The 13,818-nt window shown below is 36.1% G+C and overlaps 1 protein-coding gene across 3 annotated transcripts in view; it reads right to left on the minus strand.

Annotated features, from left to right (window-relative positions):
* bnc2 (basonuclin zinc finger protein 2) overlaps positions 1 to 13,818 on the minus strand; it is a 151,384-nt gene that overhangs the window by 37,037 nt on the left and 100,529 nt on the right. For all 3 annotated transcript variants that reach the window (XM_077719572.1, XM_077719573.1, XM_077719574.1), the window contains exons 3-4: positions 10,945 to 11,047; positions 8,502 to 8,737 (exon numbers count right to left, since the gene is read on the minus strand). In XM_077719572.1, coding sequence (XP_077575698.1) covers positions 8,502 to 8,737; positions 10,945 to 11,047 — 339 coding nt within the window. The remainder of the gene's footprint in view (positions 1 to 8,501; positions 8,738 to 10,944; positions 11,048 to 13,818) is intronic.

The raw sequence follows: 13,818 nt of genomic DNA on the forward strand, positions 1-13,818 counted from the left end.
TCAAATATGATAAAATGGGGGAAGATGATGTATTGGATGGGAGAATAAGGGTTGCCAGGTTTGGTTTTTGGTCTTTATATGTTCGTTTTAGGGTTGTTTGCTTGGTTTTTTGAGGGTTTGGGGGGTTGTTTGGGGAGTATAGATGTTTTGGGGAAGGTAGGTTTATGGATCAAGTCATTTTATGGTGGAATTTTGATGATTTTTTTTAACAGGAGTTGATGCGTTTGGGGAAGTTGTAAATTTCACTTATTGCTTTCTAGGCTTTTTTTTTTGCTAGAATTGAGAGTAACTGCAGTGTGTAAGAGATTTGATGATAATAAGCGTAATGGTTTAATGCCATTAATCAGAAACAACATTTATACACATTGGAAAAATGCCATTAGTGAGATAGGGTTTTTTTGTTTGAAGTTATATTTTCTTTGCAAAAATAACTGAAATTTGGCAATAGAACATGAATATAATAGTCTCAAAAAAATATTTTATACTGAATTTTGTTGATTTTTAGCGACGTCTGACATTCTAAAAAATGCAGTATTTAGTCTTGACAGGTGATTTTGTCTATTTTTAATAAAAATATGTCTCCAAATATTTTTATACTAACATTATTGATTTAAATGATAATTTGAGCAATGTCTTACAATTAGAAAAATAAAATATATAATTTCATCTCGTTTCTGACAGATGATCTCAACCATTTTAATAACAAAATATGTCCCCAAATATTTTTATACTAAAATTATTAACTAAATGATGATTTGACCAAAGTCTTATAATTTAAAAAGTATACTATTTAATTTCGTATCATTTCTGACAGCTGATCTCATCCAATTTAATAACAAAATATGTCTACAAATATTTTATACAAAAAAAATATTGATTTAATGATGGTTAAAGCCATTTTTATATTACAAAAATATAGTATTTAATCTCATCTAGTTTCTGACAGCTGATCTCATCCATTTTAATATCAAAATATATCCCCAAATATTTTTAATACTAACATTATTAATTTAATAATAATTTAAGCCATATCTTACAATCAGAAAAACATATAATTTAATTTCATGATCCACTTCACCACACACAAAACCAGTTAAGTATTCCTGACACACCTCATCAAATCCCCCAATTAAAACCCACCTCACTTTATCCATACATTAACCATAAAATATTCACAACATCTAAATCCAACCGTATACCCTATGAAATATGCCCATCGCCGCAAAAGCAATCTAACACCCTCATTTAATGGATATCTTAATTACTTAAGTGTCTCTCAAGGAGTTATTTCCCCCAATATAACCCGCCTAATCACGTCCAACACTTAAAAAAAAACCTAAACAAAGATAAATTCCAACTAATAAAAATCTCAAGTGACAGAACACGACTTTTTTAAATTAGCCGAAGAATTGTTGACGTCTTTAAAAATGGCCGCCATTTGTTCCTTGGCCAAGCTTTAATTTGTCCACTAGTACCTGTTCCGGTTGCCAGATATGATGGATGATCCGGAGGTGAAATTAGACTTGGATTGTCTGGCAGTTTGCGTGAATGTGAATAAGTACAAACGAGCCTTTTGAGATAATGGCAGGTTTTTTTTTGTTTTTGGTGCGCACAGATGGCGCATTCCTGCACGTTATTTGGCCGCGGTTCTTTAGCGGGATGGCGCTGACCTGCTTGGAGTCCACAAAACGCCGTCTGACATTGTCCTCAAATCTTAGTTCTTGGCTAAAAGCCTTCAAAGTTGCGCTCATTTAACTTTTTAACTCTCAGATGTCGAAAAAACGATAAATAAAAGCCTTTTACTAATTCTAGTATATATTATAATACTTTCTAGTTGGCCAAAGTCAGCTAGGATCAAATCAAGCACCCCCAACCTGACTCTTGTGATCTGAATTAATGTTTTATACACTAAAATTATGTATTGAGAAGTATTACTAGGCTAGGAAATATGTACTTTTCGTCAAATAGTTTCGCCCAATCCAAGATGGCCGCCATCATTGGACATCACCCTTTAAAAAACTTGTCAGCGTTCTAAAAAAGGATTGACATCCAATTGTATTTCTGCTGGAAAATATGTACTTTTTGTGAAATAGTTTCAAAGTATTGGTCGCCCAATCCAAGATGGCCGCCATCAATGGACACCACCATTAAAAAAAAAACTTGGCATGTTCAATAATGTCCATATAAGTAATTTTTGGCATCCTAAAAATACATCAAAAATGTATTTAATCCCAAAAAAAGCCAAATCAGCCCAAAAAAATACAAAGTATTTTTCATTATACTATCTAAAAATTACATATTTTTTCCCAAAAAAAATATAGCTCAAAAGTTTACAATCACCCAATATCTTCATTTTTTGGGCAAAACCAATCACTGGAAAATCCCCCAAAAACAACCCAATTTCCCACAAAAACATTATCAAGTACAACATAACAATACTTTTTCATTTTTCGCCCGCAAAATCTACCTCAAAAGTTTACAAACATCCAAAATATCTTCATTTTTGGGCCCCACCAATCACATAAAAAATCCCCCAAAAAACAACCCAAATTTCTCACGAATACATTACCAAGAATTCCTACCAATACTTTCAAAATACATTTAAAAAACGACAGCATTACTCTCAATCCCTCTCAAGAGAAACAAGTCCCTTCAACCTGACACTCGAATTGAAACCAGAGTCAAACCCGCGCTATTTTCCCCAAAAATCTGCAAAACGCATTAAATCCTTCTTCTACGTAAATCACTAACTAATCTACCAGCAAATATTACCCGACATTAGCTCAAGTCGCTTCGTTTACTAAACTTCCATTTTAGGTCATCTCTCCGACGACATGCCTAAGCTCCGCCCCCTTTCCCTTGTAACCTGTTTTCTGTTATCACCGCTTAATGCCTCACCCCGGGAAGATGGATGGGAGATCGTCGTCTTAAGGTGGAAATTCTTACGTTCATATGGTTATGATTTAGGCGGGAAGGTCAGGCTACAGTTTTTTGTAGTTTTTTTTTGTTTTTTTGCTGAAAGCTTTGCACGCTTTGTTAGCCACGTGACAACCCGCCAGTACTTAATCAAGGTGATTCTTCCCACACACACGCCGGCTTTTTTTGCAGATTTTTCAAACGCGAATGTCGGCGAGCAGTTAGCGGCGGAACGCAAAGCCGCGGCTAGGCTCTTTACACGCACCCCCCCAAAAAAAATAACAAGTCGCCGTGCGGCAAATCCTTAGCGCTTCGCCATCCCTGAATTTGAGCCCCAAATGAATTCAATATGGAGAAACGAGGTTAACATCGGGTTACGTGGTATGCGGGAATTTGGGGGAATAATTCCACTTATATTGGATTCTGCGGGGAATTGGACCGGAGAGTTGAGGTGATGGTAGGGTGGGGTGAAATGATCACCAAAATTGGGCCTTGGAAATGTAAAAGAAAAAAAAATCTTTAAAAAAAAATCGTACCAAAAAAAAAATCGTAAAAAATTTTTTTTTAGCCATTGGTGATTCAGTCAAAGTGCATTGGACGGTTTTTGGACTATGGTTTTGCTCAAAATATTTTTTGTCTATGCTCAAGTTTTTTACAGTAGAAAAAATTAGGGAATCCCGATGCAGATTTTTTTTAAGTGAAAAATAATTGAACTTGCTATTTATTAAAGAAAAAATCTTAAAAATTGATTTTTTTAGCCATTGGTGATTAAGTCAAAGTACATTGGACGGTTTTTGGACTAAGGTTTTGCTCAAAATATTTTTTGTCTATTTTCGAATGATAACTGTTTTTTAGAGTAGAAAAAAATAGGGAATCCCGATGCAAATTTTTTTTAAGTGAAAAAAAATTGGAACTTGCTATTTATTAAAAGAAAATCTTAAAAATAGATTTTTTTAGCCATTGGTGATTAAGTCAAAGTACATAGGACGGTTTTTGGACTAAGGTTTTGTTCAAAATATTTTTTGTCTATTCTCGAATTATAGCTGTTTTTTTACACTAGAAAAAAATAAGGATATCTTCATGCAGATTTTTTTTAAGTGAAAAAAAATTCTTAAAAATAGATTTTTTTAGCCATTGGTGATTAAGTCAAAGTACATAGGACGATTTTTGGATTATGGTTTTGCTCAAAATTTTTTTTGTCTATGCTCAAGTGATAGGCGTTTTTTACAGTAGAAAAAATTAGGGATATCTCGATGCAGATTTTTTTAAGTGAAAAAAAAATAATATAATTTGCTATTTAATTGTGCCAATTCAAGATTTTTTTACCCATTTTTTATCTCATTAAAAACAAAGTAACACTAAAAACAAATCCTATTTTTCCCTTAACATTACCCCTACTGGTACCTCTCTCAAAAATACTCATAAAATACAATACACTATGTTTTCTTACCATAATTACTTTAAAAAAAGAAGTAATCAACCCTACATTTCCCCCAAAAAAGCCAACAAAATCGTATCACTTCTCCTCCCCAAACCCTTTACCGACTTTCCAATCAAAACCTCACTAATTTATCCATCCATCTTAACCCAAAACTATCCAAAAACTCTAACATTTCACCGAAGTAAAAACCCTCTACTACCCCAATGTCTGTTTTCCCTATTACACCAGCGATCCGTGTAATTACATCAACCACACGCATGTTGCTAGGCATGTTCAACTTGTTTTTTTAATTTTTTTGTTCCGTCCAACCCTTGGCGCATTAACAGTTAGTAGACACCCTCGTGTGGAGGCTTGCGGCAGTGTGCGTTGGCGGGTTTGACTGATCCCTGATACTTTGAATAAGCATTCCTCCGGGTGTGTGTGCAATTAGGGTTAGAATTTAGTGCATGTGTGTGTGTGTGTGTGTGGGTGGGTGTGTGGATATGTTAGTGTGTACGTAGTGCTGGGAGTTGTTAGCGGTTCCATCTGGGTCTCCTGGAAGCCGTGTGGAGTCAGGAAAACCGCATCTCATAAAAAGCGGAGGCAGCCCAATGTTCTACAAGGACAGAACATTACTGGGAATGTCGCTCAAGAAAAAAAAAAGCCTGGGACGCCAAGCTGGCTACTTATTTTTCACCGGGTTGAGGGATTAAGAGGAGGAAGACATAATAGAGAGAGTGTGGGAGATGGAACGTTGATGATTTTCACATCTGGGCGGTGTTGGCAAAAGGGGGGTGGGTGGATGTGGGGGGGGAAATGAAGAGGGGCTAAGGAGGTGCAAAAAAGTGGAGGGGAGAGTTTTTTTTTAATGTTGGCCTGGGATGAACTGATGGGAAGCAGTCAATGATTTATGCAAAAAAAAGGTATAAACAAGATATTATATGCAGTGTTTTGTACTCAATATATCTGGGGGGGGGGGGATGGGGGCAAACTGGAGGATGGATGCAAGTGTTTGGGAACTAGGGGGTGGGGCTTAGGTGTGTTGTGGGAAGTCGTGTATTGTAATGATACAGTAAAAAATGTCAATGTTGAGAGGTTAGAATTGAAGGATTAGGAGGTTTATATTGGAATTGTAGATTGTACTGTGATGAGATTGAAGTTGGAGTATTTGGAGGTTGAAATTGAAGTATGACTTCATAGTTTGTACTATAACAAGATTAAAATTTAACTATTATTATGAGGTTAAAATTGAAATATGACATCATAGTTTGTACTATAACAAGATTAAAATTGAACTATTATGAGGTTAATATTGAAATATGAAATTGTAAGAGATTAAAATTGAAATATGAAATCATAAGGGATTTAAATTGAATTGTTATGAGGTTGAAATTGAAATATGAAATCATAGTTTGTACTATAACAAGATTAAAGTTGAACTATTTAGGAGGTTAAAATTGAAGTATGAAATCATAGTTTGTACTATAACAAGATTAAAATATAACTATTAGGAGGTTAAAATTGAAATATAAAATTCTAAGAGATTAAAGTCAAACTGTTATGAGGTTAAAATTGAAATATGAAATCATAAGATATTAAAATTGAACTATTAAGAGGTTAAAATTGAAATGTGACATCATAGTTTGTACTATAACAAGATTAAAATTGAAGTATGAAATCATAAGAGATGAAAATCAAACTGTTACAAGGTTCAAATTGAAATATGAAATCATAGTTTGTACTATAACAACATTAAAACTGTTTTTTGATTGTTTCAGGGCATCAACTTTTGGTGACGTAAAGTCTTAGTGAGTACATTACTTTTTACATACTATTGTATATAAATATTTTGTACCATATCTATTAAAATTTCCCATTCTCCCCAAATAATAATAGTATCAAATCCGGCCATCACTACTGTAAATATATCCATTTTTTTTATCCAATAGGCCCAATCACAAAAAAAATTTAATCGCAAATTTTTCAATAATGTCAAATAAAGAATATACCAACTATAATCCCACATAATTTCCAAATAATACTTTAAATATGACTCCATGAGAAAAGTATGCATCCTACCAAACAAACCAAACCCCCAAAAAAGCCAATCATTCATTTTAATAGTTATTGATGCCACATATAATTCGTCTCCTTTCCAAATCAAACTTCCATCCACTTTCCTCGTTAATGCTATCGATTAGCTCCCACGCTATGAGCAGCCTATTACAAAACTAAATTACCCAGTCTACACATATTTAGTCACACTTCCATCCTTCTGTTGACTTATTTTTTTAGTTGCTCTACTTCATTTCTTCACTAAATGACCCACCAAATAGCCACAGTAGCCCATGCTATTAGTTATTAGTTAGCCGCCGTTGAAAAGTTCATTTTGGGGATAGCGGTCATGTTAAAATTAGCATTCCGGCTTGTCGGTAGCGTTTTTAAACATTATTGTCACTAAAAAAAATGCAATTTTTTTTTAAAAAAAGTTGTTTTTACCGTATTTTCACGACTATAAGGCGCACTTAAAAGTCTTAAATTTTCTCCAAAATAGACGGTGCGCCTTATAATCCAGTGCGCCTTATATATGAAAAAAAAAAACAGAAAACGAAAACCACCACTGTCAGATATTAAAAAAACACAAACGCCTGAACTGAATACTCAATACTGTTAAATATGCAGATGCCATTTTAATTTATTAAATCTAACATCATATAGCTCCTCCCCCACTGCAAGATTTATACAAAAAAATCCAAAACATCAACAATGGCTGGCTCTAGAGGTGACTGTAAAGTAGTGAGTGCTTCATACCTGGAAGTCAATAGCAATTACTGTATTTTCACCACTATAAGGCACACTTAAAAGTCTTACATTTTCTCCAAAATAGACAGTGCGCCTTATAATCCAGTGCGCCTTATAATACAGTGCGCCTTATAATACAATGCGCCTTATATATGGAAAGAATGTCATTCATTGAGGGTGCGCCTTATAATGCGGTGCGCCTTATAGTCGTGAAAATACGGTACTGTTATAACACTGTAATAAACACAGGTATAAGTTTTTTTTTTTTTGCAAAAACGAGCGGGTCTGCAAGTGTTTTTAGTCACAGAAGCTGTTTCCGTGCATATGCTGCTGCACCCCCCAACCAGACACCCCGAATATTACCCCCCCCCCCCCCCTTTTTTTCTCCGATCCTGCCATGCTGTTCCACTTACAATCTTGGAACAAACTTGCATACAGATAAAGCACATGTGAACACGACACACACTCACACAGAGGGAGAAAACCACATGCATATGTCTACTCGTTGCACGCTAATTCATTCAGGAACACTTTGGGTTTCAGCACCAGAATCCTTTTGTGCAATTATGGAGGAAATGTGAGCAAGGAGGGGGGGGTTAGCTGTTTGCTTGTATGACAGTTGTCATTAAAAAAAGATGGGGTTTAAGTGAAAAGTGGGGTTTGATTTAAAAGGTGTGGGTTGGAAAAGTGGCATATTTTTTTGGGTATTTATTTTATTTATTTTTGAAAATGTGGTTGTTGTCGGACCGCCTATTCAAAATAGATTGGACGTTTAGTGATGTTGATGAGGTTAAAAGATTGTGGGATGTTTGTTATGAAGGGTGTCAGACTCGGATTGGTTTTAGATATAATATTTTTATTTTTTTATTTTTATAAATGGATTAAAAGCCCAAAATATTCCGTTTTCAATAGATCTAAAACACTTATTATTTTAGATTTTTTTATTTATATTTTTTAATTTTACTAAATGATTTTTGAACTAAAAACACTGAAAAAATGATTTAAAAATGACAATTATTGATTTAAAAGGGGTAAAATCAGGAAATTTAATATACATCTATACTCTTCATTTTAATTTGATCCTAAAACAGAAAGTCGGAACTCATGATTAACTTTCTCGGACCGCACAAAATGATGCGGCGGGCCAGATTTGGCCCCCGGGCCTCAGTTTTGACACATTTAATGACTAAACATTTTTTCCAAGGCGATCATTCAGTTCTAAAGTATCCTGAACGTAAACATAGTCAAATTCACTAAAATTTTCACAGCTAACCCGCCAAAAATGGCAATATTTGCCACTTTAACAGATTATAATCTGAACGCAAGTATAGTTTTAACATAGTATGTATTGTAGTGGTCTTACCTGTAGTATGTATCCGCGGACATAGTCCCGGAGGGTCCACCCCAGACCGTGCAGGATGTGTAGCACCTCCTCCTGCTTAAGGACGGAGAAGAGTCGGTCCAGCAGGATCTTGAGTCGCACCGGCACCGCCTGCGTGCCGTATAGCATCAGGCTACTGATGTCAAACACCACGTTGGACTGCACGATTTCCACTTGCGTCGGGTGGTACAGGTGCTGCGTGCTCAGCTTGTCCAGGGCTGCACCAAAAAAAACGGAAAATTAACTTTAAAAATGTGACAGATGGGCGGGGTCAGCATAAGATATGATACATATAAAAAAGTGCATCCGTTAACAGTACATATAAAACAAAGAGAAAATAAGGACTTAAGTGTTAATATATTCATTACTCGTCATTAAAGTAAAAAGTATAAAGTACTAAGTAAAGTAAAGGAATGTATTAAGAAGTATTAAAATGTCATTTAAAAAATAGAGGGGCTTTAAAACATGAAAAAAACAAATAAGAGTGGACAGAAGTACTGCCACTGGCTCCCGTGTGACGGCGCCATCTTGGGGAAAGAAAAAAAACATTTGGACAACGTCAGCGGGCCGGATTAAAAAGCCTAACGGGCCGTATGTGGCCCGCGGGCCGTAGTTTGTCCTAGGTAATAAGATGAGCGTCAATGGTTGTTTCATCGTGCTCTGTGATTGGTCGCCTGTTGGCTGAAGACAGCTAGAATAGGCTCCAGCACCCCCTGTGATCATAGTGAGGATAAGTTAGGAGATCAGAAAATGAATGAATGCATAGCTGAGTCATTAAAAGAAATTTTAAGGTCTTATCAGGACAACCTTGGATAACATCAACGACCTGTCACAATTGCTTGTGAAGTCCTTCCCTTGATTTTGAACAGCTTCGTTTCGGTCCTCTTTGTTGTTAAAGGGACGCGTCTCAGCTGGCTTCCCTCCCAACTTTTTTATATTTTTTTGACTTTTTTGGTCATTTTTATCAAAATCTGTGCCCAAATTTCAACCAAAACTTCCTTTTTGAATCCCTTTAAACAACTTCAAGCTCAAAATATCCCACTTTGGACAAAGTTTTGGACTTTTTGGGTCATTTTGCCAAAATCTGTGCCCAAAATTCACCCAAAACTCCCTTTTTGAATCCCTTCAAACGACTTCAAGGACAAAATATCCCACTTTGGACAAAGTTTTGGACTTTTTGGGTCATTTTGCCAAAATCTGTGCCCAAAATTCACCCAAAACTACCTTTTGAATCCCTTTTAACGACTTCAACGTCAAAATTTCCAACTTTGAACAAGTTTTTGGACATTTTTTTGGGTTTAAATGTCCTCTGAGAAACAAAATGGATTCTCTCCCCAACCCCTTCCCCCCATGGCGGTCTGGGTGACACCTGGCCGGGTCTGACAACACCGCGCCGCCAGACACGAAGCTAATAAAAAATGAAGAAGTGCTTGTCAGAGTGGCTGCCAATGCTGACATGAAATGAAAAGTCGGGGAGGGGGGGAAGGAGGATGGACGCCTGACACTTCACAGGGAGCGGCTGGGAAATATTCACCCGGGGTCCTCTTGGTGTGTCCATTCACCCGCCGAGACTCTCCAATTTTTTACGCGGCCAAACAGGTGGTTTCTTTTAGTCGCCTTTTCGTACACTCCTAGTTCACTTTGTACTTTTGGCTTCTTTTGTTTTTTTGTTTGATTTTTTTGTTACACCTGTGTGAAGTGTAGTCAATGTCCAAAAAAATAAAAGGGACAATGGGAAAGTTATTTCTTTTCTTCAGTTTTTTTGGTCTCCATCCAAAAGAATTTGGAACTTGATTAATAAAAACTGCAAAAAATGTAACAATGGAAAAAATGCATTTTTGGGTTGTTTTTTTTTTTTTGAGGGATTACTGTTAAACCTCGGCACTCCAAACAACGAAATTGTACAAATCAGGGAAAGTCAACATTGTGTAAAATTATTCCCCCAAAATTTTTTTCTGATTAAAATCAAATCAAAAGTCCAAAACGTACTATTAAAACTATTTTAACAAAGTTGCCACTAAAACAATTAGCACATTAGCATTAGCAATGCAAAATACATATACTTTTAAATTTAACAAAAGAAATCCACCCACAAAAGTTTCCAAATTATCCCCCCAAAAAATTTTTTGGACTAAAATCAAATCAGAAGTCCAAAAATTACTATTAAAAACTATTTTAACAAAGTTGGCACTAAAACAATTAGCACATTACCATTAGCAATGCAAAATACATATACTTTTAAATTCAACAAAAAAAAAATCACCCAAAAAAAGTTTCCAAAACCAAACATTTCTACTCAATTGCCTACCATCGATAGCAATAGATATCCAACACATGACTATTCTATTCATTTTCATCCAAATGCATCAACCATCAGTCAACAAAATATTTTTTTGCAATTTTTTTCCCCAAAAAAATTCCTTACCGTGAGCTACCCAGCCATGTTTGCATTGGTCGCAGGTGCGCAGGTGAATCTTGCCCGGCTGGAAGCACTCGCACGTGCAGTTGACCAGCGTGCAACGAATTGCCTAAAAAAAACAAAACAACAAAAAAATATACATTATTTACCCACAAAAAAAAAATTTGGTTCATCTCAAAAGCCGTTAGCGCAAATGAAAACATTGTTCCGCAGCTGGAGGCTGTAAATTGACCTCCGTCAGCCTAAACTACAGCAGGAAGAAAACAAACGACAAACATTCATCTCAATAGGCCGCGACCGGGCTTTTTGTTTATGACTTGTTTTTTATACCCGTCATAACTCAGGCCGTGATTTCACTACAATAAAGAGTCCAAAACTGCATTCCTCTGGAGGCAAATATTCTCACTCACGTTCGCGTCTAGAGAGAATCTTTGGGAAAACATTGTTTGATCGCAATTGTGAATTTACAGTCGGCGGAGGGTCACAAATCTGACAATTACGCAAAGACGGGGTCTTCTTTTAAATGGCGCATCTAGCGGGACTATCTTGTTATGTATGGTTAGTCAAAATATTTTTTTTTTACTGTGATAACTCAACAGTTAACCTGAAATTTTAGCGTTATTTATATATATATATATATATATATATGTGTGTGTGTGTGTGTGTGTTTGTGTGTGTGTGTGTGTGTGTATGTATATATATATATATATATATATATATATATATATATATATATATATATATATATATATATATATATATATATATATATATATATATATATATATATATATATATATATATATATATATATATATATATATATATATATATATATATATACATCTACATGTATTTTTGTATGTGTACTTTTCATTTTCATTACATAAATTAAATCATAATCTAATCATTGTTAGTAGATATTTTTTTAAAAATCCCCCAAAAATTCCATTATGATAATGAGCAATTATTTCCATAAAGTTTCGAATTAATAAATAACAATAAGCAGGTTTCACAAGTTAAAAAAGACCCCTATCAATGTCAAAAAAAATAAAATTATTATAAAATTATCCTGACACTTTCTTTACAAATTAGAAAAAAAATACACCTACAAAATTAACATTTTAAAAGTGACAATCCAAAAATATCACTATTATTTTCCCCAATCTTGGCCACACAAAAGCACCCCAAAACTTTAATTTGACACCCACAATTCACATTAAAAATCTTCAATTTGTTAGCATATTGAAGCCTTTGGCTAATTATCTTCAGCTAGTGTTAGCAAACAAACAAACGAGAACATCAAGCGCACCTCTGCAGTTAACGAGTTGGCGTCTGACAGCTGACGAGATAGTTAAGAGCCGTCTAATATGGCAATTAGAGCGTGGCGCTATCTACGGGGCCGCCGCCATCGTGACAAGGCGCTCCTCTAATCACAATGGCGGGTTCGGAAATATTTTTTTTCTCCTCCACTTGGAATCCGATTTGTTAAAAGCTGACAGAGGAAGAAGTTGAAAGAATACAAATTGATTACAAGGCTCTTAATAAGGAAGCTCATGTTTGGATCCATCCAAGATGGCCATCAAAAACATCTGTGTTTGCTTTAACAGACGAAACAAAAAAAAGGATAAACACCCACGCCAATGAAAGTCGGAAACTGGCTCCGGTCGGTCAGGGACAAACGAACGAACGGCGTTCCCCTCGCACGTATTTGTCACAAGAGGTTTGGTCGGGATTTTAGGGGGAAAAAAAGTCGTCTTATCTTCGGCCAAAATGGCCGCATTAGTCACTTTGTTAGCGTCTCGCCAGCGTTTCCTTTTTGGCTCGTAACAAGCAGATGAACAAGAGAAAAGACTTTATAGAGTCTTACTGGAAAAAGGGGACTATGTTCCTTTAAAAATGTTGCATCTGATTTTTGATGGACAGCTTTTAGGGTTGTACGTGGCAAAAAGTACTGTATTTTCTCGTGTATAAGCCCTTAAAATGGTAGAATTTGACAATTTCTCGCATATGAGTCCTTAAAATGGTAAAAAAAAGACAATTTCTCGCATATAAGTCCTTAAAATGGTAAAAAATTTGACAATTTCTCGCATATAAGCCCTTAAAAATGGTTGAATTTGACAATTCCTTGGGTATAAACCCATGTTAGCTTGGTTCAGGTGTACGCTGCAAAATGTTAGGTTAGTTGAGGTGTACGCTGCAAAATGTTAGGTTGGTTCAGGTGTATGCTGCAAAATGTTAGCTTGGTTGAGGTGTACGCTGCAAAATGTTTGAAGATTTCAGTTGTAAGATGCAAAATGTTAGCTTGGTTCAGGTGTACGCTGCAAAATGTTAAGTTGGTTAAGTTGTATGCTGCAAAATGTTAGCTTGGTTCAGGTGCACGCTGCAAAATGTCCGTAAAAAATCGCAAAAAATTCATAAACCACGGAAGCAACTATCATCTTTAACCAATCACATCCTATTCGTCTCTCCATTCATTTCTAATGCGGTAAACAAACACACGCCGTTTGCCTAAGCCCCGCCCACAATACAAACCCACCCAGCTAGCCTTAGCATTGCCCCCCCCCCCTCTTCATCCCAATCCTCGTGTTCAACACGTCGCCACAAACCACAATTCTTGTCGGGGGCGAGTTAAAGCAAAGCTCGTAAATGAAAACCCCGTGTGCGTAGCATGTGTTTCGCCATCGCAAAAACGCCGGGAGCGTCCCGTCCCATCGAAACCCCCCCCCCCCCCCCCCCCCCCCCTCCCAACACCACCCAGTGAAGTATTATCTCATCTGTGAGTTTTAGCTGACGAAAAACGTTGCCAATTTCCTTGACAGAAATGTGCAGACAATGTGTGGCGGCGGGGAAAAGAGGCGCGGCGGCGTTGCGTGTCAT

Source organism: Stigmatopora nigra, chromosome 6 (assembly GCF_051989575.1).
Source record: "Stigmatopora nigra isolate UIUO_SnigA chromosome 6, RoL_Snig_1.1, whole genome shotgun sequence".
In the NCBI taxonomy this organism is placed as follows: Eukaryota; Metazoa; Chordata; class Actinopteri; order Syngnathiformes; family Syngnathidae; genus Stigmatopora; species Stigmatopora nigra.